This window comes from Trachypithecus francoisi, unplaced genomic scaffold (genome assembly GCF_009764315.1).
Source record: "Trachypithecus francoisi isolate TF-2019V2 unplaced genomic scaffold, Tfra_2.0 Lachesis_group9, whole genome shotgun sequence".
NCBI lineage: Eukaryota > Metazoa > Chordata > Mammalia > Primates > Cercopithecidae > Trachypithecus > Trachypithecus francoisi.
Genome location: NW_022681474.1, coordinates 52,085,275 through 52,111,654, shown reverse-complemented (window position 1 = coordinate 52,111,654; position 26,380 = coordinate 52,085,275). Strand labels below are relative to the sequence as shown.

The following is a 26,380-nucleotide window of genomic DNA, read 5'->3' as shown; positions in this document are numbered from 1 at the left end:
ATCTTCACTCCATTCCCTCTAACCTCAAAGACAATGTATAATCAATCACACACACCTCCCTTCTTCTACATCTTCAACTTCACCCTTCCTTCCTTCCTATTTCCATTTAGCATATAAACATGCTGAAGTCTCTCTCATCCAGACACAGCCTGCCCCTCTACCTACTATCTCATATCTCTCTATGAGCAAAGCTTCAAAAACAGCAAAGCTTTCTGAAAAGAATATCTGTACTTACTGTCTCCACTCTCAAATCTTTCCATGCTTAGTCCTCAGCAGCCTGGCATTTATCTCTATCATGGAGACTCCACTGAAGCTGTTCTACAGAAGGTGGCAATCAGCTGCTTAACACCAAAGTCAAGAGACACTTCCCTGTCCTCATATTCATTCAACTGTGGGTTACATTTGACATTGCAGATGGCTCTTAAAATTTATGTCTTCGTTTAATAAATATTTACCGAAAGCTACTTTGTTGATAAGAACTTCAGATAAAATGATGAACATGACACACACAGTCACAAGCCCTCAAGAAGCTTAAAGTTTCTATGACAATTCCTACTCCTCCTTCCAACTCTCAGATCACTCATTCCTTCTCTACTCAACCTTTAGAGCTGATGTTTCCCCAGGGCTCCTTTCTTTGCTTTTCTCACATCCATCCCAGGATTAATGTGTTTACATTACCTATTCATTGATGTTGATGACATTTGTATCACTAGCTTAGAATTCTTGACCTTTCATCCTCCTCAAACTATCTAGTCTCAATTTTTTGTCCTCTTCCAAGTAAAACATTCAGAAAACTATCTTTGTACACTCCACTTCCTCATACCCAATTCACATGTTAACCCATGACAATTTGACCACCACTACAATGAAACTCCTTTTACAATGTCAGCACTACCTCATTATGTTAAAATGGACGTGCTTATCATTATTCAAACTTTCAGGGCATTCTCAACAGAACTGACCCACTCCTTATCCTCCACTATCTAACCTGTACATGTGAAATTTGGCATAGCTGTATTCTGGGCCCTATTCTATTTCCCACACTCTATCCCTAGGTGTTCCTACCCATTCCCATTGTTTTAAATATGACTTATGCCGGACGCAGTGGCTGACGCCTGTAATCCAAACACTTTGGGAGGCTGAGGCAGGCAGGCGGATCACCTGAGGTCAGGAGTTTGAGACCAGCCTGGCCAGCATGGTGAAACCCCGGTCTCTACTAAAAATACAAAAATTAGCCAGGCATGGTGGCCAGTGCCTATAATACCAGCTACTCTGGAGGCTGAGGCAGGAGAATCACTTGACCCCAGAGGTGGAGTTGCAGTGAGCCAAGATCACACCACTGCACTCCAGCCTGGATGACAGAGCGAGACTCCGTCTCAAAAAAAAAGCAAACAAAAAAACCAGTCAGTACTCTAGGGAAGAAATAACAATAGCTATATTATGACATGGTAGTGAGTTGAAGATAATTGAATAGATATAATATATTGTGGAGATAGTTTGATATGAGAGGTGAGAAGAGGTAAGTAGTCATATGTGGCTCTTTGTTTCTGGCTTTAATAACTCCAGTAGTTATTAAAGTGCTGGGATTATAGGCATGAGCCAGTGCACACAGGCTTGACTGGTTTTCTAACCAAGTTCACCAATGTCACCTTGTCCCTACCAATCCAGTCTCCAGAAGAAAGCTAAAGGGATCTTTATAAATATAATATAAAATCACTTCTCAGCCTTTTGGCTAAGATCAAGTGTAAATATAATATAACTATAAATTGAAACACATCACTCACTATTTAAAGCCCTTCAATTGATATGTTTCATACTCGGAGGGAAACTAATTTTAAGGTAATAACAGAGTATTCTCTTTCCCACAAAGAGAATGTTGCCCCAGTTTTCTGGCAATTCATTCTGTGGCTCAGTGGCATTCAACTACTTCAGTACAAAGACAAACATAAGACACAGAAGTTAACTGGGTTAACTAAAGGTTACTAAACCTTTACTAAACCTTACTAAAGGTTACTAATTATTTAATTCCAAAGTAAATACCATAATTTATCTTTTTTTTTCGAGACAGTCTCGTTCTGTTGACCAGGCTGGAGGGCAGTGATGTGATTTTGGCTCACTGCAACCTCCACCTCCTGGATTCAAATAATTCTCATGCCTCAGCCTCCCCAGTAGCTGGGATTACAGGCAGTACCACCACACCCAGCCAATTTCTGTTTTTTTAGTAGAGACGGGTTTTCGCCATGTTGGCCAGGCTGGTCTCGAACTCCTGGTCTCAAGTGATCTGCCCACCTCGGCCTCCCAAAGCCTGGGATTACAGGCTTGAGCCACTGCACTCGGCCTATAATTTTTTTTAAATTGAGATAAAATTCACATAGCATATAATTTTCCATTTCAAAGTATACAATTCAGTAGTTTTTAGTGTATTCACATTTTGCAACCATCTACACTAACTCCAGAACATTTCTATTACCTAAAAGGAACTCCATATCCATTAACAGTCACTCCCAATTGTCTCCCTCCCCATCTCCTAGAAACCATTTATCTCTTTTCTATCTCTATGGATTTCCTGTTCTGAACATTTCATATAAGTGGGATCATACAATATGCGATCTTTTGTGACTTCGTTCACTCAGCATCATGTTTTTAAGGTTTATCCATGTTGCAGCATGAATCTGTACTTCATTCCTTTTTATGGCTGAATAATATTCCATTGTATGGATGGACCACATATTGGTTTTTGCTTTTGTTTTTGTTTTGAGACAAAAGTTTTGCTCTTGTTGCCCAGGCTGGAGTGCAATGGCATGATCTCGGCTCACCCCAACCTCTGCCTCCCCAGTACAAGCGATTCTCCTGCCTCAGCCTCCCAAGTAGCTAGAATTACAGGCATACGCCACCATGTTCAGTTAATTTTGTATTTTTAGTAGAGATGGGGTTTCTCCATGTTGATCAGGCTGGTCTTGAACTTCCCATCTCAGGTGATCCACCTGCCTCAGCCTCCCAAAGTGCTGGGATTACAGGTGTGAGCCACCACGCCCAGCCAGACCACATATTATTTATCCATTTATCAGCTGATCTACGTTTAGATTGTTACCACTCTTTTACAATTATGAATATTGTTGCTATTAACACTCATGTACAAGTATTTGCATGGATATATGTTGTCATTTCTTTTGGGATGACCTAGGAATGGAACTGCTGTGTCATATGGCAACTGTACATTTAACTTTCTGAGGAACTGCCAGACCATCTGTACCATTTTACATTCCTATCAGTAAGGAACCCTACAATGGTTCCCATTTCTCCACATCCTCATCAACAGTTGTTGGGGTTTTGTTTTGTGTGTGTGTGTGTTTTGTTTTGTTTTTTGAGATTTTTAAAGTTATTACAGTCATTCTAGTGGGTGTGAATTGGTATCTCTATTATTATTATTATCATTATTATTCAAGAGACAGGGTCTTGCTCTGTTGCCCAGGCTGGAGTGCAGTGGCACCATCACGGCTCACTGCAGCCTCAACGACACAGGCTCAAGCAGATCCTCCCACCACAGCTTCTCAAATAGCTGGAACTACGGGCATGAACCACCACACCTATCTCCCTATGTTGCCCAGGCTGGTCTCTAACTTCTGGGTTCAAGTGATCTTCCTGCCTCAGCCTCTCAAAAGTGCTGGGATTATAAGCAATGAGCCACCACACCTGGCCTCACTGTGATTTTTATTTGCATCTCCCTAATGAATAATGATGTTGAACACCCTTTCATGTGTTTATTTGGCCATCCGCACATTTTCTTTGGAGAAATATCTCTTCAAATTCTTTCTTTGCCCTTTTTTTTTTTTTTTTTTTGAGACAGAGTCTCGCTCTCTCGCCCAGGCTGGAGTGCAGTGGTGTGATCTCCGCTCACTGCAACCGCTGCCTCCTGGGTTCACACCATTCTCCTGTCTCAGCCTCCCAAGTAGCTGGGACTATAGGGGCCCGCCACCACACTCAGCTAATTTTTTTGTATTTTCAGTAGAGATGGGGTTTCACCATGTTAGCCAGGATGGTCTTGATCTCCTGACCTCAAGTGATCCATCTACTTCAGCCTCCCAAAGTGTTGGGATTACAGGAGTGAGCACTGTGCCTGGCCCCCATTTCTATAATACAAAAATTACAAAACTTAGTGGGATGTGGTGGCACATGCCTATAGTCCCAGCTACTCAGAAGGCTGAGGTAGGAGGACAGATTGAGTCTAGGGAGGTTGAAACTACAGTGAGCCATGATGGCACCACTGTACTCCAGCCTGGGCAACATGGTGAGACCCTGTCTCAAAAAAATAAAAACTTTAAAAAAAATTTTTAATTTTAAGGGCCAGGCATAGTGGCTCACACCTGTAATCCCAGCACTTTGGGAGGCCAAGGTGGACAGATCATGCGGTCAGGAGTTCGAGACCAGCGTGGCCAATATGGTGAAACCCCGTCTCTTCTAATAATACAAAAATTAGCCAGGCGTGGTGGCGCATGCCTGTAGTCCCAGCTACTCAAGAGGCTGAGGTAGGAGAATCGCTTGAAGCCGGGAAGCGGAGGTGTGTAGCGAGCCAAGATGGCGCCACTGAGTCCAGTCTGGGCAACAGAGCAAGACTCCATCTCACCAAAAAAAAAAAAAAAATTTAATTTTAATAAAGTCCAATTTATCTATTTGTTCTTTTGCACCTTTGGAGTCATATTTAAGAAACCTGCCCAATCCAAGTTCATGAATATTTAAACCTATATTTTCTTCTAAGTATTTTTTAGTTTCAGTTCTTATATTTAGGTCTTTGATCCATTAAAATCATAATTCTTGAAAGCTAAGAATTTCAATTATAAGATCTAGAGGCTTAAGAGAAAAGAGAGCCTTTTTTCACCCAGGCTGGGGTGCAATGGCACGATCTCAGCTCACTGCAACCTCCGTCTCCCGAGTTCAAGTGATTCTCCTGCCTCAGCCTCCCGAGTAGCTGGTGTTACAGATACCCGCCACCACTTCCAGCTAATTTTTTGTATTTTGAGTAGAGATGGGGTTTCCCTGTTGGCCAGGCCAGTCTTGAACTCCTGACCTTGTGATCCGCCCACCTCAGCCTCCCAAGGTGCTCGGATTACAGGCATAAGCCATTGTGCCTGGCCAAAAGAGAGCTTCTTATTTTTTCTTTCTTTCTTTCTTTTTGAGGGACAGGGTCTCTCTCTTGTTGCCTAGGCTGGAGTGCAGTGGTAGAATCATATGCAGTCTCAACCTCCTGGGCTCATGTGATCCTCCCACCTCAGCCTCCTGAGTAGCTGGGACTACAGGCGTGTGTCACCATGCTCGGCTAATTTTTGTAATTTTTGTAGAGACAGGGTCTCACTATGTTGCCTAGGCTGGTCTCAAACTTCTAGGCTCAAGTCATCTTAACTGTGCCAGCCTCTCAAAGTGCTGGGATTATAGGCATGAGCCTCTGCACCCAGCCAAGATTTAATATTGATATAGAATCTCTGAAATTACTTATTCCTTTGTAAAATGTAGTAATATACATTTTGAACTCAAATATGTGTGTGTGTGAGTGTTTATATGTGTGCATATAAAAATTAACCCTCAGACCATACCACTGCACCTGGCCAAGACAACTTTTCAAACTCTAAAACTGTGATTTTAACTATCACCAACCAAACCAAGAAAACGTACACAGTAGAGTTTGTCGTGTAAACTTCAGCACAGAGGAAAGGCAGATGATGACATAAGTACAGTTCTCTCACACTGATCAAGATGACATAAAAACTTGGGGGAAGAGTTCAAAGAAAAACAAAAGTTAAAAGAAAGAGTGGATGTAAATTCAGAATTTTTACCTCTTGTCCTATCTGGAGCCAAATCTCATTTGAGGGGCCGGGTGAGGTGGCTCACGCCTATAATCCTAGCACTTTGGGAGGCTGGGGAGGGTAGATCACCTGAGGCTAGGAGTTCGAGACCAGCCTGGCAACATGGCAAATCCCTGTCTCTACCAAAACACAAAAAATTAGCCAGGCACGGTAGAAGCGCCTGTAATCCTAGCTACTTGGGAGGTTGAGGCAGGAGAATCACTTGAATCTTGGAGGCAGAAGCTGCAGTGAGCCAAGATCGAGTCATTGCACTCCAGCCTGAGCAACAAGAATGAAACTCTGTCTCAAAAAAAAAAAAAAAAATCTTATTTGTGGAAGGGTAAGAAAAATCTCCAGTGTTTGTGGGGAAAGGTCCAGAATGGGAAATAATTGTCTTTCCCTTTCCCAAGTTATGGTCCAGGGACTGTAGCCATTTAGCAAAACCTTGCATCTAATACAATATCATGCCTTGCTAAAGGCATAATAGCCAATGACATGCCCAAACCATATTCCTGTAAAGCTGCTTTGTAAGAGTCCCAAGCATAAAAGCACTCTCCATTGGGCCAGTATACCCAAAAGAGCCTGGGATTAAGGAGGACCCAGCATGCACAGATGTGTTCCCCAGGGGCTACAGTAGTAGCAGGGACATCATCCTCAGAAGTGGCGGAAGCAGACAATCCCATTCAAGACCAAGTCAGTCATTCGCAATGGCTCAGAAGGACAGAGGATGGCACAAAGATAATATGAATCTCCCTTAATGCCAGGAAAAATTATAAGATTTCTCTACCGATACCATCTACCATAGGGAAAAAAAGGGAAGGGGTGGGCTATGTGAGGAAACTGAATATTTATCCAAAGGACAAAGTATTTAGAAGGGTTTAGATTAACATTCAATTAATTTAGTTAAACCAGAAGCTACTGACTTTTTATCCTAAAGTGGCAAGATTGTTTAGCAGGATTGTTCTCTATTAACTAGTAGAAACAGAGCTAAGGAAATTTTAGTTATTTAGAAATAAAGTTGGCTAAGCACAATGGCTCACACCTGTTATCCCAGTACTTTAAGAGGTCAGGGTGGGAGGGTCACTTGAGCCCAGGAGTTGGAGACCATGGTGCCTGAGCAACATAGTAAGACCTCATCTCTAGGCCGGGCATGGTGGCTCAAGCCTGTAATCCCAGCACTTTGGGAGGCCAAGGCGGGCGGATAACCTGAGGTCGGGAGTTCGAGACCAGCCTGACCAACATGAAGAAACCTCGCCTCTACTAAAAACACAAAATTAGCCTGTTGTGGTGACACATGCCTGTAATCCCAGCTACTCGGGAGGCTGAGGCAGAAGGATGGCTTGAACCTGGGGGGCAAAGGTTGTGGTGAGCCGAGATCGCACCATTGCACTCTGGACAACAAGAGCGAAACTCCATATCAAAAAAGCAAAAAATAAAAATTAGCCAGGTGTGATGACATGCATCTGCAATTCCAGCTACTTGGAAGGTTGAGGCATGAGAATTGCTTGAACCCAGAAGGCAGAGGTTTCAGTGACCAAGACTGTGCCACTGCACTCCAGCCTGGTGACAGAGTGAGACTGCCTCCAAAAAACAAAAAAAAAAGAAAATTACATCTTTGTATATTTAAGTATATAGTCTACACAATTTATGCCTACTATACTTCCAATTGGGTTTTCCACTGCACAAAAGGTAAAATGTAAAGCACTTGCCTATATGATCTGACGCTTATCCACATGTCCAAAATCACAACATTCTCCACTAGGACAACCACAGTCACATTGGATTCTGTCCATTCCTAAAATATGTCGAGGTCTTTTCTGTAGCACAGTTTTTCCACACACCATTTCCTTCACTTAGGATGCCTTTCCCATAGCTCTTTAATAGGTTGCTTCAACTCAGCCTTTAATTTCAGTTTAAATGTTTCTTCTTTTCAAGGCCTTCTCTGAACACCCAATATAAAGTAGGTATTCCCTGTTATCCCATAGCACAGTACCATATTATTTTCTTTTTTTCTTTTTTCTTTTTTTTTTGAGATGGAGTTTCCTTCTTGTTGCCCAGGCTGGAGTGCAGTTGCAAGATCTCGGCTCACTGCAACTTCTGCCTCCCAGGTTCAAGCAATTCTCCTGCCTCAGCCTCCCCAGTAGCTGGGATTACAAGGGCACGCTACCATGCCCAGCTAAGTTTTTGTACTTTTAGTAGAGATGGGGTTTCACCATCTTGGCCAGACTGGTCTTGAACTTCTGACTTCTGGTGATCCACCTGCCTCAGCCTCCCAAAGGGCTGGGAATACAGGCATGAGTCACTGCACCCGGCTTTTATCCTACATTTAAAATCTCATTTTCTTTCTTTCTTTTTTTTTTTTTTTTTGTCAATTACTGCTTTAGATTGATATCTATAGAAAAAAAATTGTCTCTCTGTGCTTCACTGGTTTTTGATGGCCCTCCAAGAATGCAATCACAAGGATTCCATATTTAATGGGGAAACTGTGGAGGACAGTAACTATGTAAACGGCACTTTGAATATCCACCCCATGTAACTTCAAAATAGTCTCATCCCAAGCTATCCTTCTGATGATATATTACTATAACATAGAGAATCCAATGAAACTGTCATTTCTGCCTATAGGCCAACGAAACTTCTAATTTCAACATAAAGGTCAGTTTAGCCCTCTTATTTTAATCCACTTGCCTATGTGTGTTACATTGATGATAACAAGTTGCTAATGGCAACTTCATCCGAAAGTCTGTTGAAATCATATAAGCACCTGATATTTCATTATAATCCTCAGATTTTTGCCATAAATTGAGGATGGATTTCTGTTCTGTCTTCCTGTCTAGTAAGAGAGTAAACACGACAACATGAAAACGATTTCCTTACAAGCTGTCAATAGTAAAAAGCTGTTCAAAAAATAGAAGGCATAATTTTAAAAATATTATCATTTTGTAAGATCTCAAGGAGAACTAGAATTTGAAGACTGTTTACTGCATACAGTATAAAACTGCAAATACCATAATTCCCAGTGTCATATTTAAGAATGTTCCCCCCTCCTGTAAACTGCATTAAAAAAATATATTATCACAGTAAGACAGCAGAGAGCAAGTCAGTTAATTTCTGTGGCAAATATGGCAGACACTGTGAGTTGTCTAACAATTATTTCTTCTGGCCAGGAACAGTGGCTCATGCCTATAATCCCAACATTTTGGGAGGCCGAGGCAGGTGAATCACCTGAGGTCAGGAGTTCAAGACCAGCCTGGTCAACATGGTGAAACCCCATCTCTACTAAAAACACAAAAAATTAGTCGGCTGTGGTGGCGGGTGCCTGTAATCCCAGGTACTGAGGAGGCTGAGGCAACAGAATCGCTGGAACCCAGGAAGCAGAGGTTCCAGTGAGCTGAGATCCCACCATTGCATTCCAGCCTGGGCAACAAGAGCAAGATTCCGTCTCAAAACAAACAAACAAATGGAAAAACCCAATTATTCCTTTTCTACCTTTCTTCCTGGCTGGCACAGCCTGCCTGTACTTCAGAGGCCAAAGTGCCAGTAAGGCTTCCTTGCAGCCTCCCTTACAGCCAGGGCGTGGCATGTAACCAACCCAATCCTAGCTAGTGGGGTCTAAGAGAGTGGAAGGTAGCTGGCAGGCCTTTGGAAAAGGTTTCTTCACTAATACGGGGATATGCACAGGAGGAAACTGCTATTTCCCCAAAGAACTTAGTTATGGCTGCATGTGACGCCTGGAACTGCTAAAGCCATCTTACAACCCTTACGGAAGGTATCACAAACTTGCTAAACTGTAACAGAGAGAAGAGCAGAGTAGGTATCTGATGGTATCATTGAGCCCTTGGACTGACGATGGAAAAGCCCTGCCTTCAGGCTTCTTGTTAGATAACGTTATCTTGGTTTATGGCTTTCCTTTAAGCCATTTTTATTTGAATATTGCTACTTGAGGGTCAAAGCATCCTAAGGAATCTCTATCTGCTTACTTCAGGTCCAATTTCCTAAGCTGAGTCAACATTATCAGCAGCTCCACCTTGTGCCTAGTCCTTCACTGACATGTCTTTCACTAAGAAGCAAGCACAACGTAATTATACTCACATATATGCTTCACCCATAAAGTCTGTTTCTTCTGCAACACCTCTAGAATGGTCAAGGAGAAGGTACTTTTTGCTTCTCTGGTGTATTTTTCAGTTATGTCTGTTTTTAACAGCATTACAGATGTGCCCCAATTTTTACCTTACACTTCCTTTCTTATTATCCTCTAACACCAATTGTACTGAAATTACAATTGATCTAAAAGTTTCAAAAACAAAATGCTCAAGAAAAGATAAAGTTTTTTTTCTAGAGGGTGGTCCACATCATTAAACAGAGCTGAATGGCAAGGCATCTTGAATGATGAATAATTGAATGTGCCATTCTTTATACATAAAGAAAACAAAAAACCTAATCTCTATTTTAAAATGAAAATAAAGAGAGGCATAATAAATAACATACAGGTGAGATCAGAATCCTACCTTAGTGGCTGGGTGCGGTGGCTCACAACTGTAATCCTGACACTTTGGGAGGCTGAGGCAGGCGAATCACAAGGTCAAGAGTTCAAGACCAGCCTGGCCAACATGGTGAAACCCCATCTCTACTAAAAGTACAAAAATTAGCTGGGCATGGTGGCAGGCACCTGTAATCCCAGCTACTCGGGAGACTGAGGCAGGAGAATCGCTTGAATCTGGGAAGTGGAGGTTGCAGTGAGCCTAGATTGTGCCACTCCTCTCCAGCCTGAGCGACAGAGCAAGACTGTCTTGCAAAAAAAAAAAAAAAAAAGAATCTTACCTTAGTACAGTTAATTTGTTAATATATCTTTTGATTTTTAAATTTTGATTTTCTTTTTACTTTTCACTTTTTTCCTAATTTAGCTCTCCTTTATAAGCACAGTTAATTTTTTTTTTTTTTTTTTTTTTGAGACAGAATCTCGCTCTTGTCACCCAAGCAGTGGCGCCATCTCAGCTCACTGCAACCTCCGCCTCCTGGGTTCAAGCGATTCTCCTGCCTCAGCCTCCTGAGTAGCTGGGATTACAGGCACCCGCCATCATGCTCGGCTAATTTTTGTATTTTTGTAGAGATAGGGTTTCACCATGTTGGCCAGGCTGGTCTTGAACTCCTGACCTCAGGTGATCCACCTGCCTCAGCCTCCCAAAGTGCTAGGATTACAAGCGTCAACCACCACGCCCGGCCAGCACAGTTAATTTTTAAGAGACCTCATATGTTTCCTGCATGATAGCTTAAAAGGATAAGATCCTACATTTTTCATGTTTACTCACAACATGAAAGGAATCCTTAAGCAAGAGTTGATAAACCTTTGTTGACTGTTACTCAGCAATGCAACAAAATGAAGACTTATCCAAACCAGCCATGCAGATTAACTGACATTCATTAGGAAAAGGTTTTTTTAAGAGGAAAAAGACTACAAACCCTGAAGATTACAGGTCCTTTTCTTTGACACAGTTTCTGTTACTGTTTTTTGTTAAAGCATGCTCACTAAAAGGAAAAAAACAAAATTACAACTTCTCTGAAAATCAGTTAGAAACACAAAAGCAAATATTAGAAAGTTTTCCTGAAAACTTTGACACAAAAGTTTGAAAAACAACTCATGATATACCAAAATGACCAATTGAAAAAAACATAACTAGGGGATATTCATTTTCAACCAAAGTGCTGTTTAAGTCAAATTGTTGTGATGATGGAATTGCCTTGAACTAAAATGCATGCCACCCTATATTTTCAAACCATGGTCTCATTTATCTTTAAGCTTTGCCTATGCTGTTTCCATAGTATCCTTACTTCCATTTGGCTGATTAATGAAGTATTATCTAGCACTTGAGAACTAAATCATATTAAAATTAGAAACACCAGGACCTAATAAATATTTCAAGATTTGTATTTTTTTTTTTTAATTTTTTTTCTTTTGAGACGGAGTCTCACTCTATCGCCAGGCTGGAGTACAGTGGTGCGAACTCAGCTCACCGCAACCTCTGCCTGCTGTGTTCAAGTGATTCTCCTGCCTTAGCCTCCCGAGTAGCTGGGACTACAGGCGTGCACCACCACGCCCAGCTAATTTATATTTTTAGCAGAGACGGGGTTTCACCATGTTGGCCAGGATGGTCTCCATCTCTTGACCTCCTGATCCGCCCACCTCGGCCTCCCAAAGTGCTGGGATTACAGGCGTGAGCCACCGCACCCAGCCAGATTTTTAGTATCTTGTTTTAAAAGTCTTTGTTTACTCAGAAAAAGTAATCTCTTAAAAAAAAAAAAAAAAGTCCTTGTTTAAATTCATGATGTCTCATGCCTATAATCCCAACACTTTGGGAGGCCAAGGCAGGAGAATCTCATGAGCCCAGAAGTTTGAGACCAGCCTAGGCAACATAGGGAGACTGTATCTCTTGAAAACAATTAAAAAAAATTTTTTTTTCGACATGAAATCTCGCTCTGTAGCCCAGGCTGGAGTTCAGTGGCACGATCTCGGCTCACCGCAACCTCCACCTCCTGAATTCAAGCAATTTTCCTGCCTCAGCCTCCCAAGTAGCTGGGATTACAGGCACACACCACTGCACCCGGCTCATTTTTTGCATTTTTAGTAGAGACAGGGTTTCACCATGTTGGCCAGGAGGCTGGTCTTGCACTCCCAACCTCAGGTAATCTGCCCATCTCAGCCTTCCAAAGTGCTAGGATTACAGGCATGAGCCACCGCGCTCAGACAATTTAAAAGTTACCCAGGGTGATGGTTCACCCCTGTAGTCTCAGCTACTTGGGAGGCTGAGGTAGGAGGACCACTTGGGCCCAGGAGTAAAAAAAAAAGAAAAGAAAATTATCATGATTATTAAATTCTTTCTAAGCCCAAACTTGAAACTTATACATAAATAGGTAAAGTAGTCCCGAGACCAAAAGATTTGAGAACTGTTCTTTGTAATAGGTTATCTATTACAGCACTGTCATAACCGCAACAGTTTGGAAATAACCTTCATGTCCATCAATAAGAGATTGATAAAAGCAATCATGGTGCATCCATGCAATAAAATACTATGCAACATTAAAAACTAATGAAGAGCATGAGTCAAGAAAATGAAATAAAACACATTCAGATTGGAAAGGAAAAAGGAAAACTACCTCTATTTGCAAATGACAGCATCTTGCATATAGAAAATCATACAGAATCCACTAAAGTAAATATCAGAACGAATAAATGAGTTCAGCAAAGTTGAAGCATACAAAAATCGTTCTGTTGCCCAGGCTGGAGTGCAGTGGAACGATCTAGGTTCACTACAACCTTCACCTCCTGGGTTCAGGTAATTCTCGTGCCTCAGCCTCCCCAGTAGCTGGGATTGCAAGCATGCACCACCACACCCAGCTAATTAATTTGTTGTGACTTTGGTAAAGACAGGGTTTCTCTGTGATGGTCAGGCTGATCTAAAACTCCTAGTCTCAAGTGATCCACCAACCTCAGCCTCCCAAAGTGCTAGGATTACAGGCATGAGCCACCATGCCCAGCCTAAACTATTGTGTTTCTATATACTCATGGTGAACAATCTGAAAATGAAGTTAAGAAAACCATTCTGAGCCAGGCGAGGTGGTGCACACCTGTAATCTCAGTTACTCAGGAGGCTGCGGCAAGAGGATGTCTTAAGCCCAGGAGTTCAAGGCCATCCTGGGCCACACAGTAAGACCCTATCTCTTAATAAATAAATCTTTCTTTTTACAATAGCATCAAAAAGAATACTTAGTAATAAATACAACAAAAAGTACAAAACTTTTTTTTTATTAGTTGATTACACACTTTATTTTGAAATAACAAATATCTTAAATTTTTAAAGGCCAATTCTCCCAAAACATTTAAGCCAAATACACACAAGTATATAGACTCAAAGCATTACTGCTGCAGCCTTGATTCTCTGAAATTCTATACTTGATTCTAAATTATTCTGGGGCTAGAATATGCTTGCCATTAAGGAAATAATCTTGTTATGCTACAGAATTTTGGGAGTTACCATCTCATATCATTTTTGGGAATTGCTAACTTAGCTTACTCGGTTTTAAGAAGTGCAAAACTTATCCTCTGACAGTGATAAAACATTCCTGAGAGAAGTTTTAAAAGACCTACATATACAGAAAGATACCCCATGTTAATGAATCAGAAGGTGTAATATTGTTAAAATGGCACTAATTCCCAAGTTGATCTGTAGATTCAACATAATCCCCCTCAAAATTCCAGCTGACTTCTTTGCAGAAATTGATAACATGATACTAATTCATATGGACATAGAATAACCAATTTTGGGGGAAAAAAAAGTTGGAAGACTCTTATTTCCCAATTTCAAAATGTACTACAAAGCTAGAGTAATCGGCCCAGCACAGTGGCTCATGCCTGTAATCCCAGCACTTTGGGAGGCCGAGGAGGGCAGATCACCTGAGGTCAGGAGTTCAAGATGAGCCTGACTAACATGGTAAAACCACATGTCTACTGAAAATACAAAAATTAGCCAGGTGTAGTGGCACGCGCCTGTAATCCCAGCTACTCAGGAGGCTGAGGCAGGAGAATTGCTTGAACCTGGAAGGCAGAGAGGTTGCAGTGAGCCAAGATCGCGCCATTGCACTCCAGCCTGGGCAACAGAGTGAGATCCCATTTCAAACAAAAAAAAAGCTAAAGTAATCAAGACAATGTAGTACTGGTATAAGGATAGACATATGGATGAACTGAACTGGCATCCAGATATAAACTTTCACATGTAGGTCAATTTATTTTTCATAGAGTGTGAAGACAATTCAATGGGAAAGAAAGTCTTTTGAACAAATAAACTGGATAGCTATGTGCAAAAGAATGAAATTGGATCCTTTTCTCACATTATGTACAAAAAGTAACACCAAATGGATAAAAACCTAAATGTAAAAGCAAAAACTATGAAACTCTTAGAAGAAAACAAAGGTGTAAATCTTCATGACCTCCAATTAGACAATGATTTCTTACATATGATACCAAAAGCATAAGTATCAAAAGAAAACATTTATAAATTGGACTTCGTCAAAATTAAAAACTTGTGCTTCAAAGTCACTAAGAAAAATGGGAAAATATAACCTAAAGAATGAAAGAAAACATTTTCAAATGATATATCTGGTAAGGAACTTATATTTAGAACATATTAAAAAAACTCTTACAACTCAATAAAAGACAACCCGACTTAAAAATGGGCAAAGGATCTGAAAAGACATTTCTCCAAATAAGACATAAAAATGGCCCATAAACACATGAAAAGATGCTAAATATTATTAGTCATCAAGCAACTGCAAAAAAATACTTCATACCCACGAGGATGATTATAATAAAAAACACACATAACAAGTGTTGGTGAAGAAATAGAGAAATTGGAACCTTCATTCACTGCTGTTAAGAACTAAAATGGTGTAGCCACTGTGGAAAACAGTTTGGCAGTACCTCAAAAATTTAAACATGGAAGTACCATTCCTAGGTATAAATGCACCCAAAAGAACTGAAAACATATTCACATACATATTCACAGCAGCATCATTCAGAATAGTCAAAAAGTGGAAATAATCTAAGTGTCAATCAATAATGAATAGATTTTTAAAATGTGGTACAGTCATACAACAAAAACTAGCCATAAAAAGAAATGAAGTACATGATACACGCTACATGCATAAACCTTTAAAATACTATGCCAAGTGAAAGACAGTTACAAAGGGCCACATACTCCTTCTACAGGAAAAGTCCAGAATAGACCAATGTAGTGAGACAGAAAGTAGAAAGTATATTTTTACCTTTTCTTTTTTTTTTTTTTTTTTTTGAGACGGAGTCTCGCTCTGTCGCCCGGGCTGGAGTGCAGTGGCCGGACCTCAGCTCACTGCAAGCTCCGCCTCCCAGGTTCACGCCATTCTCCTGCCTCAGCCTCCCGAGTAGCTGGGACTACAGGCGCCCGCCACCTCGCCCGGCTAGTTTTTTGTATTTTTTAGTAGAGACGGGGTTTCACCGTGTTAGCCAGGATGGTCTCGATCTCCTGACCTCGTGATCCGCCCGTCTCGGCCTCCCAAAGTGCTGGGATTACAGGCTTGAGCCACCGCGCCCGGCCTATTTTTACCTTTTCAAATTAAATTATTTTTTAAAATGAATGGTTCAAGAATTTATATGCTATGTTTTTCTAAATCCTAACAATTTTCTTCTAAAATATTTTTAAGAGAGAAAAAAGCATGCTATGAATCAAGAAAAACAGACCTGGAATTTTAAACCAGCTAAGGAAAACTCAAAGGCGGAAAACTCATTTGACTTAGTGGAATGCTATCGAATGTTCCCTTCAAGCTGAATTTTGGTCTTCATTTGAATGGGAAATTACTACGAATAATTAAACTTCACTGTGTTGGGCATGGTGGCTCACACCTGTAATCCCAGCACTTTGGGAGGCAGAGGCGGGCTTATCGCTTGAGCCCAGAGTTCGAGACCAGCCTGGGCAACATGGTGAAACCCCACATCTACCAAAAATACAAAAGTCAGCCGGGTGTGGTGGCAGGCGCCTATAGTCCTATCTACTCAGGAGGTTGAGGTGGGAGGATTGCCTGAGCCCAGGAAGTGGAGGCTGTGGTGAACCGTGATCGTGCCACTGCACTCCAGCCTGGGTGACATAGTGAGACCCTATCTCAAAAAATAAAAATCAAAAAACTTTACTTTGCAAATTATCTGTATATTTTACAAAAGTAATCATAAATGTAAAGTTGAAACTCATTAGACTTTATATCACAGTACATAATTTCTAACTAAATGGAACTAATACTTAAAATACTTCTTGGAACAGTATAAATAGGATAACTTTGGAGTCTGATACACAGGTTTGAATCTCAGCCTATTTACAAGCTTGGTGATCATCAACAACTTGTTTAGTTTCTGTGGGCCTCACTCCCTGTTTCTTTTTTTTTGTTTTTTAGATGGAGTTTTGCTCTTGTTACCCAGGTGGAGTGCAATGGCGCAATCTCGGCTCACCGAAACTTCCCCCTCCCCGAAACCTCCACCTCCCAGGTTCAAGCGATTCTCCTGCCTCAGCCTCCCGAGCAGGTAGTATTACAGGCATGCGCCCCTACACCAGGCTAATTTTGTATTTTTAGTAAAGATGGGGTTTCTCCATGTTGGTCAGGCTGGTCTCCAACTCCCGATCTCAGGTGATCTGCCCGCCTCGGCTTCCCAAAGTGCTGGGATTACAGGTATGAGCCACCATGCCCAGCCACTCCCTGCTTCTAATAAATCAGGAATTATAATACCTATAGTCTGAAAAGAAATACTCCAAATATTCACTAAATGGGGGAAGAGATGGATAATTTCATTCTGCTTTTTAAAAACCTATTTCTACTCTTCACATTTTTTTACTTGCATGTAATTTTAAAACATAATGACAAGGTGCTGTGGCTCAACACCTGTAATTCCAACACTTTCGGAGGCCAAGGCGGGCAGATCACTTGAAGCCAGGAGTTTGAGAACAGCCTGGCCAACACAGTGGAACTTCGTCTCTATTAAAAATACAAAACAATTAGCCGGGCATGGTGGCAGGCACCTGTAAACCCGGCTGCTTGGGAGGCTGAGGCAGGGGAATCACTGGAACCTGGGAGGCAGAGGCTGCAGTGAGCTGAGTTTGCACTGCTGTACTCCAGCATGGGCAATTGAGCAAGACTGTCTAAAACAAAACAAAAACATAATGATCATTTTAAAAATAAAAATATCTATTTTATAGGGTACTCGTGAAGCCAGTTTGCAAGGCACCTACACATAGGAGATTCTCAATTAAAAAAAAAAAAAAAAGTAATTTCCACAACTCTATTCCTCACCTCTTCCAAAGCTTCAATTCTGCCTTTCCTTTTTTGAGATGGAGTCTTGCTCTGTTGCCCAGGCTGGAATGCAATGGCACGATCTTGGCTCACTGCAACCTCTCTGCCTGATTCAAGCGGTTCTCTTAAGTAGCTGGAACTACAAGCACCGCCCCACCACCACCACGCCTCGCTAATTTTTGTAGGCCCCCCACTATGCTTGGCTTATTTTTGTATTTTTAGTAGAGATGGGGATTCACCATGTTGGCCAGGCTGGTCTCGAACTCTTGACCTCAAGTGATTCGCCCGCCTCAGCCTCCCAAAGTGCTGGGACTACAGGTGTAAGACACCTCCTTAGGCCCAATTTCACCTTCTTGAATTCAGGTGAACAAGCCACAGAAGCAGCAAAGTGAAACATTTATTTTTCTGAAGGCTAAGGTTATAAAGATAAACAAAGACAATAAAACTAAGCTTCTAAACCCTTTTCCTCAGAACATAACCAAATAATTTAACCCAAAAAGAAAAATATTTCCGTATGTTTACTGATGCTAATCATGTTATTCTGAAACTCCAAGGGTTTTTTGCAGGAGTGGGGGATTGCGATGTAAGAGAGTAAAACGATAATACATCTAGTAAAAAGGAAATTTGATACCTTAATCTTTTGACCATCAATGAAAATTCAGGATTCAGGTCAGAGTATATTTTTCACTGAAAAACGCAGTGCAAATACAACTAATGGCAATGATTTATTTAGCAAGTAAGTTAAAATATAAGTTCCACCTGTATAAAAAGATAATTTTTACTGCGAGAGTACACTGAGATAGATGAATGTAATTTAACAGATCCAGGTTGTCACTTTATATTTTACACAATATTTCGAGAACTAAGAACTTTCTCTTCCATATTCTAAAAGACGAATAACGTGAACATATCAGGAAGCACCGTCGTTCTGCGGATCAAATGGGTGTCATTTTAAAACCACCCAAGTACACGGAGATCGCTAACACTAGTAATGTGGCGTTTGGTAGCTTGTCTTAATGACTGTCATTAGAGCTTCACTTATTTATTTTTTTTTATAGAGATGAGTCCAGGCTGGTCTTGAACTCCTGGGCTCAGGGCGATCAACCTGCTTTGGCCCCCAGAGAGCTGGGATTACAGGCGGAAGCCACCGTGCCGGCCTCGTTAGTTTTAAAAGCGCCAAAGACATCCATAGAAATGCGTAACTTTAGCATTTCCTATCAAGTATGTATAAATACATAACTGAACCCTCGTATAGCATTAAGTTTATAAATCATATACTGAGGCAAGGCGCGGTGGCTCACGTCTGTAATCTCAGCACTTTTTGGGAGGCGGAGGCGGGCGGATCACTTGAGGTCAGGCGTTGGGAGACCAGCCTGGCCAACACCGCGAAACCCCGTCTCTACTAAAAATACAAAAATTAGCCGGGCATGGTGGCGCGTGCCTATAACCCCAGCTACCCGAGAGGCTGAGGTGGGGAGAATCCCTAGAACGAACCCATGGAGGCGGAAGCTGCAGTGAGCTGAGATGGTGCCACTACACTCCCGCCTGGGCGACCGAGCAAGATTCCGTCTCAGATAAATAAATAAAATAAAATAAAATAATAAATCATATACTGAACCATTTAACAAATACATACATTCCTGAGAAAGAATTTCCTGGGGGCATTATCGCATTTCTAGTTTCCTTATTTTACACTATTTCAGAGGGAGATAAGGTCTCCCTCTGTCGCCCAGGCTGGGGTGCGGTGAAGCGATCGTAGCTCACTGTAGCCTCGGACTCCAGGGCTTAAGTCATCCTCCAGCCTCGACCTCCCAAAGTGCTAGGACTAAAGGCGTGAGCCACCGCGCCAGCCCGGAGCCTCTGTCTGCAAAGGCGAAGCACAGTCAGTGCTGTGGGGCGACACAACCACGACGTGCGTTAACTATGCGATCTCCATACTGCGGAGCAGCTGAATGGGACACGAAAAACTCGCGTGGTGAGAGCCTGTGGGTGACTGACTCCTTTACAGCTCACGCCAGCCACACATAATCCAACTCCGGGTGCCGCGCAGCTCTCTGCAGCCCTGGCTGGTGACGCCTACCCCTCAGCCCGGCCTTCCGCCGCGGCGGCTCTGCCTCGCTTTCCTGCCCACGTGTCAGCATCCGCACACCCGGCCCCGGCCTGAGGCCGCCCGAAGACAGGCCAGGGTGGGCCGCCCGTTCCGAGGGCGCGCGGGCGGAAAGGAGGGGCGCCCGTGACTCACACGACCCGTTCCCCGACCAGACCGCCAAGCCTGACCCGCGCCGCGCTCCCCGGGACTCGGCCTCTCAGCGCCCCACAGAGGCCAGCCCCCGACCGCGACCTCCCTGGGCTACCTCCCACCCCCCTGGGGGACCCCCGCGGTGCACATACCTGAGCACCCAGCCGGAGGCGGGTGCGGCCTGCCAGCAGATCCGGCTGCCCGCGGGCCCGCCCCACCCCTCCCCTCCCTTCCTTTCCCTTTCCCTTTCCCTTTCCCATGGGCGCGCGAGCATGCGCGCCGAGCCCGCCCGCCCCTGCGCGCCCCCGACGCCCAGCCGGCAGGCGCCGCCGCCAGGGAGGCCGGGCGAGGCCGCGGCGGAGGCGGAGGCCCGGCGCCCTGGGCGGCGCCCTGCCCCCGAAGTCCGTCCTTCCCGTTAGGTGGCGAGCGCCCGAGGGGAGGGGACAGCCGGGCAGGCAGGAAGCTGCAGCTTAAAAGGGCAACCCGCGCCGGACCCTTCCTCCCTAGTCGCGGAGACTCTGAGAAAGCACTCCTGTTCAGCGACCATCACGCACCTCCCCTCCGCCTGCCGCCATGTACCGCTACCTGGGCGAAGCGCTGCTGCTGTCCCGGGCCTGGCCCGCAGCCCTGGGCTCGGCGGCAGCCGACTCGGCCGCGTTGCTGGGCCGGGCCCGGGGACAGCCCGCCGCCGCCCCGCAACCGGGGCTCGCATTGGCCGCACGGCGCCACTACAGCGAGGCGGTGGCCGACCGCGAGGACGACCCCAACTTCTTCAAGATGGTGGAGGGCTTCTTCGACCGCGGCGCCAGCATCGTGGAGGACAAACTGGTGGAGGACCTGAGGACCCGGGAGAGCGAGGAGCAGAAGCGGAACCGGGTGCGCGGCATCCTGCGGATCATCAAGCCCTGCAACCATGTGCTGAGTCTCTCCTTCCCCATCCGGCGCGACGACGGCTCCTGGGAGGTCATCGAAGGCTACCGGGCCCAGCACAGCCAGCACCGCACGCCCTGCAAGGGAGGTGAGCGTCGGCCGGGCCCCGTCCCGCCCTCCCTGCCTCCCCTGCGGCTCTCCCCTCCGGCCTCCTGTCCGTGCGGGGCTGCTGCTCAGCCCAGTCCAGCCCAGCTGGGGCGGGCCGGGTCCCCGCCCGGGTCACCCCGCCTCGGATGTGGCCGGCTCTGTGGGTGGTGATTTTTCCGCCTTAAAACCATCATGCGGTTGGCCTCCCCCTTCCCCCGCGCGGTCACCCGGGCCTCTGTACGTGTCAATCTTGCATGCAGAGTAGATGCTGCACCGGTCTCGTTTTGGTCCCGGTGTCTGTGTCACACACGGCGGGTCCTGCCGAAATCCACTTCTAGGAAAGAGAATGACCTGCGCGTGTGATACCTTGTCGGTATTCTTGGGCTTCTGTGACTCTCCCCTAAATGCAAACTGTCAAATTATTTTCTGATATTTGTTCACTCCTGTCCTAAAAGTGACAGATATATAGGAACATAGAAAATGACTTGGCTTCTAAGTTTGAAATCTAGACAGTTTTATTAACCAAAGGAATTTACTAATCACGCGTCAATCGTTTCAATTAAGTGATTTTCCCATTCTGACAGGTTGTTTTATGCCCAAAAAAAGGAAAAACACGAAAAAAAAATCACAAGCAATGTAATATCTCTGAGAAATAAACACCGGGCGTCCTGACAGTAAATCTACAGGTTGTAGGCTGCGGGTGGCCAGCCAGCCAGCCAATGGAATGAAATAGCTCTGGGGGTGTGTACTGGTCCTGGCTAGCACTGAATTTGAGCCTCGGGAAAGATATAATACGTGAAGAAAGGGGTCAGATACTGTTTGGTAGTCACTGGGTTATCCTGTAGTTTAAATCATTGAATGTCTGTAGATTTGGCCTCTATGGTCAGATTGCTTTCTTCGAGCAAATGAGAGCTTTTTTTTTCCTTTTTTTCCCCCAATACATTGCACCATACCTCTTTAATAACCTAAAATGGAAAGGACAAACCACTTTTGTCTACTGTAAAAAAGAAAAATTATATGGAATAAAGAGCCCAGGGAGGCGAGCAGTCCTATTGGAGATGGATTGGCGGAGAAGCACAGAGAATGTTGGGCTAGACCCTTGTCTCAGTAAACCTGGTTCTGTGCCCTTTCAATTATGCCCGCTGACTTCTAAGGATGTTTAGAAATCCTCTCTGTGCCGGAAAAACTTGAGCGGTGCGGGTATTCCCAGAAGTGGGAACAAAGGTTGCTTTTAAAGATTTACTAAATTTGCATTGACCCCACCCACTTCTAGGACTTAACTTTGGAGCTTATTATCCTCTAGCTCTGGTTTCCTCAGCCAAAACCAATGTTTGAACCACTTTGACCTCTGATTTCCTTTCTAGCTTCAAAATTGTATAAAATATACATACCGTCAGTCTCCTACATTGCCTTCCTTCTTCGTACCACTCCCTTATTCTCCAAACCAGGAATACAAGTTCAGACTCCAAAGAAAGGCAAATAAGGATGTTGGAGGAAGTTCAGGCAATGTATAGTAAATATTGAGTTGCATCGTTTTCTTAGAACGGACGTGAAGTTGATTTTTTGCTATCTTGTTGGCTGCATTTGCCAGTCCTTTAAAAGGTGTACAGATAAATCAGTGTATGTGGTTTTCTGCAGGATCTGATTTGGTCTCTGCAATCCTTTTTCTTCGGTTTTTTAGATGCCCAACCCGCTCCTGTTTTTCTAAGTCGCAGCTCCACAAACTCACTGAAGCAACTCGTTTACCATAGTTTGTCCTGTTTCTCTTGTTGCCACAGCAGTTTTAATGCCAAAATATTGAACCTAGCAACAAACTGGGTCAACCATACCAAAGCACTGTTACTACTGTAGCACTTGCTTGTACTATTGTGTAAGATACAACTTTCTGTTCTATTTATCCCATTTACAAAAAAGCATGCTATTAACTCCCAGCATGTAAACGTGGAGAAACTGAATTGTTACTAATACACTGTTGCAAGCATTGCAAGATGATAGAACATCAAAGAATATTGGCCTCTACAAAGTGTTAAATTTATTATCTTCAGGAATTTGAAAGGCTTTCTGGACTGGGGAAGATTATATAGCTATGAAACCCCTTAAATATTTTAGTGTGGTTAGTAAACAGTATACTGTTTGATCAGCAAAATTTGGGTACTGTAGCCTTCCATGCTTTGTGTTCAAGACCCCCCAGATCTATCTAACCATTTATCACCCTTGTTTGCAAAGAATGTGCATTCTAAGAGGGACAGGTCTCCTTTCTAAAAGCTTTTTTAACGTCTAAGAAATTGTTAACCTTTGTGGTCCCGCTGTAGTCTTAGAAACACAGAATGTATTAGGTGATTGAGATTTTTTTTTAAATGTTTTGGATAATCCCTATGAAATTCTGTCTTTCCCTCTTAAGCATATTTTAGCACATTCTTCCCTTTCCCCACTAACCTGTCTTCTCTCCCATTGGTTCTTTGCCAAAAAAAAAGCCTCATCTGCCTCTCTCCACCCTTTTTCCTACCTTCAACTTTCTATTTCTCATTTGCCCTCAAGAGCAAGCTTATGCCTGAGTTTTCTAAATTAAAATTCTTGAGGTTGAAGCAAAGCAGCCATCTAGTAATAATCACTGTAAGGGAAGCAGATGGTTTTAAGACTTGGTGGCTGATGTGTACTTTTTCCAAGTAAATATTTAATAATACAGTTTTTGTGTTTCTCTTTTCCCAGTTACCACATGTACCTGAGGCCGTTAGATTTGTCCATGTTAAGGATTTGAAAGAGTATGCTATAGGATCTGAAGAGAAGTTTAAGTGAGGCCTTAAAAATATTTCTAGCAAAGGGGCATATTGTGAGAATATGCGACTGATTTGAGAAGACTGGTTCAAAGGTTCTGGTGTGTTTGGAAATATTATCAAAGATTGTTCTATTAACTTTCTCTGAGTAAATTATCTGTAGTTTGTTTGCTATGGTTCTGCCTGAGACCAGTCTACCTTTTTAGAAGGAAGTTTATCATTTAAAAGTCAGTTTGGAGGGAAAGTACAGATTGATAATAGCAATTTATTGATGGTAGTAGTCAATTAACTTTCTCTTCCAGTCTGCCCCCCAGTTGTCTTGGTATTAAAACTATTAAAATTCCCTATCACTGATGCTATCATAAAATTTTCTAAAATTATCATAATTTACGTATAGTTGATGAACCGTAGATGGACTTCTCTCATACATTGACCCTGAGTCTTTTAATTACAAATATTAGTACCCAAAAAAGTGTACCCTATGTTAGCCCAGTAACTAGTTTTTAAAAGTCAAAATGCCAGAAGGAAACAGTGGAATCTTGTAATGCAAGGGTCAATGCAGGGTTAAAGACGCCCTCAGCCTCTGGGATGTCATTGTTTAAGGGAAGAATATAGAAAGCACTGATACTGATTTAAAATGAGATGTTTCTCTGCCTTCACTGGGGGAAAAATGTTTCTGATTTATTTTGCTATGCTCAATTGACAGCCATCAAAACTTAGGTAACTTTGAATAAACTCACAGTTTTTATTATTTTTAAGTGACTGTGTGTCTGCATCTGCTGCCACAGATAAAATATAACCTTTGTGGCCGGGCGCGGTGGCTCAAGCCTGTAATCCCAGCACTTTGGGAGGCCGAGATGGGCAGGTCACGAGGTCAGGAGATCGAGACCATCCTGGCTAACACGGTGAAACCCCGTCTCTACTAAAAAATACAAAAAACTAGCCGGGCGAGGTGGCGGGCACCTGTAGTCCCAGCTACTTGGGAGGCTGAGGCAGGAGAATGGCCTGAACCTGGGAGGCGGAGCTTGCAGTGAGCTGAGATCCGGCCACTGCACTCCAGCCTGGGCGACAGAGCGAGACTCCGTCTCAAAAAAAAAAAAAAAAATATATATATATATATATATATATATATATAACCTTTGTAGGTGAATTTAATGTAGGACTTGTCTGAAAGTTCAGTTAGAGGATAGGTAATTTATGTGTATGTCTTTTAAAAGCACTTTGTCCCGAGGTGATTATTTTCAATACATCTTATTTAAATACAGAACTGTGTTGCCCTTTTGCCTTTTTATTTCATGGAAGCCAAATGCATCTTTTCTCCCAAGTATACTAGAAAGTGAAGACCCATGGTAATGGTAGTGATCTATACATCAGATTGTCAGTCTGTCACTTGTATGAATCCATTTAGCAAGTTTGCTTTTGGCAGTAAAGCCCCACGTGCAGGAAGACAAACACTGCTCACTCATTATCCAAAGTATACTTTGTGAGAATTAAGGCATCAAAAATTGGAGCCTGGCCAGGCACGGTGGCTCAAGCCTGTAATCCCAGCACTTTGGGAGGCCAAGACGGGCGGATCACGAGGTTAGGAGATCGAGACCATCCTGGCTAACACGGTGAAACCCCGTCTCTACTAAAAACTACAAAGATAGCCAGGCGAGGTGGCGGCGCCTGTAGTCCCAGCTACCCGGGAGGCTGAGGCAGGAGAATGGCATAAACCCGGGAGGCAGAGCTTGCAGTGAGCTGAGATCCGGCCACAGCACTCCAGCCTGGGTGACAGAGCGAGACTCCGTCTCAAAAAAAAAAAAAAAAAAAAAAAAAAAAAATTGGAGCACCAGTATATGTTAAAGTTCAATACAACTTGTAGTGTTTAAGTACAACAAATAAAAATTAAGGCTGAACTTTTGGCATATAGTGGGAAGAAATTGGGTTTACCACTGTTAATAATTCAGATTGCTTAGGAAAATCGATCTTTATCTACTTATGTTAAAAATACTAAGGGTTCTGCCTATAACCATTAAAAACTAAAATATTGACCTGTAGATGTTGAAAAAATCCTAGACACTAGTCTCTGCCATGTGACCATTCTGGGTTTTTTTTTTTTTTTTCCTATTTATTTTACCAAATAGTTAGGCTTTTACAATGTAAGTAATGAAGAGAAAAATCTCTAATATCACTTTAATAGAGCACATTGATTCATAAATAGCTCATAAATTTTGTACTCAGCAAACCCATAAAATACACATGCATGATTCACGTAATCAAATAGTAATGAAAGTTACAAAATGAAAAATGAAGCAGCTCTACCCCAAGTCCTTTCCCCAATATAACCATGAACAATCTTAAATCTAATGCTGCTGTCTAAAACTGACTAGTTATCCAAATGAATCAGTATTTTCCTCTTTCCAGAGGCAGAAATTAATACAGATTCAAGTGTTCACTATCAAGTTGGAATTGTTAATATGTGAAATACTACTGATAAAGGCAGGAAAGGCTTTATTAAGGACAAGATAACAAACCAGGAGAAGGAGCTGCTCAAGCAAGACCTTCCGATTATCTCTGCAAAAAGGCAACTATACCTGAAAGATTCTGCAGCCACACACATTTTGCCTTCACTGAGGTCAACTCCCTTCACCGAGGTCAAATATTAGCAA

General features: G+C 43.0%; 2 protein-coding genes across 5 annotated transcripts in view; one reads left to right on the top strand and one right to left on the bottom strand.

The window, feature by feature from the left end:
- SHLD2 (shieldin complex subunit 2) overlaps positions 1-20,184 on the bottom strand; it is an 82,551-nt gene extending 62,367 nt beyond the window's left edge. Inside the window, exon 1 of one of the 3 annotated variants that reach the window (XM_033209042.1) lies at positions 20,091-20,184. The gene's annotated coding sequence lies outside the window, so the exon portion shown is untranslated. Of the gene's footprint in view, positions 1-6,052; positions 6,082-20,090 lie in introns of those variants that run through there. The other 2 variants (XM_033209052.1, XM_033209041.1) reach the window with 2 other exon arrangements.
- Positions 20,185-20,238: 54 nt separating this feature from the next.
- LOC117082385 (glutamate dehydrogenase 1, mitochondrial) overlaps positions 20,239-26,380 on the top strand; it is a 38,699-nt gene continuing 32,557 nt past the window's right edge. For both annotated transcript variants that reach the window (XM_033209054.1, XM_033209053.1), the window contains exon 1: positions 20,239-20,956. In XM_033209054.1, coding sequence (XP_033064945.1) covers positions 20,512-20,956 — 445 coding nt within the window. In that variant the 5' untranslated portion in view covers positions 20,239-20,511. The remainder of the gene's footprint in view (positions 20,957-26,380) is intronic.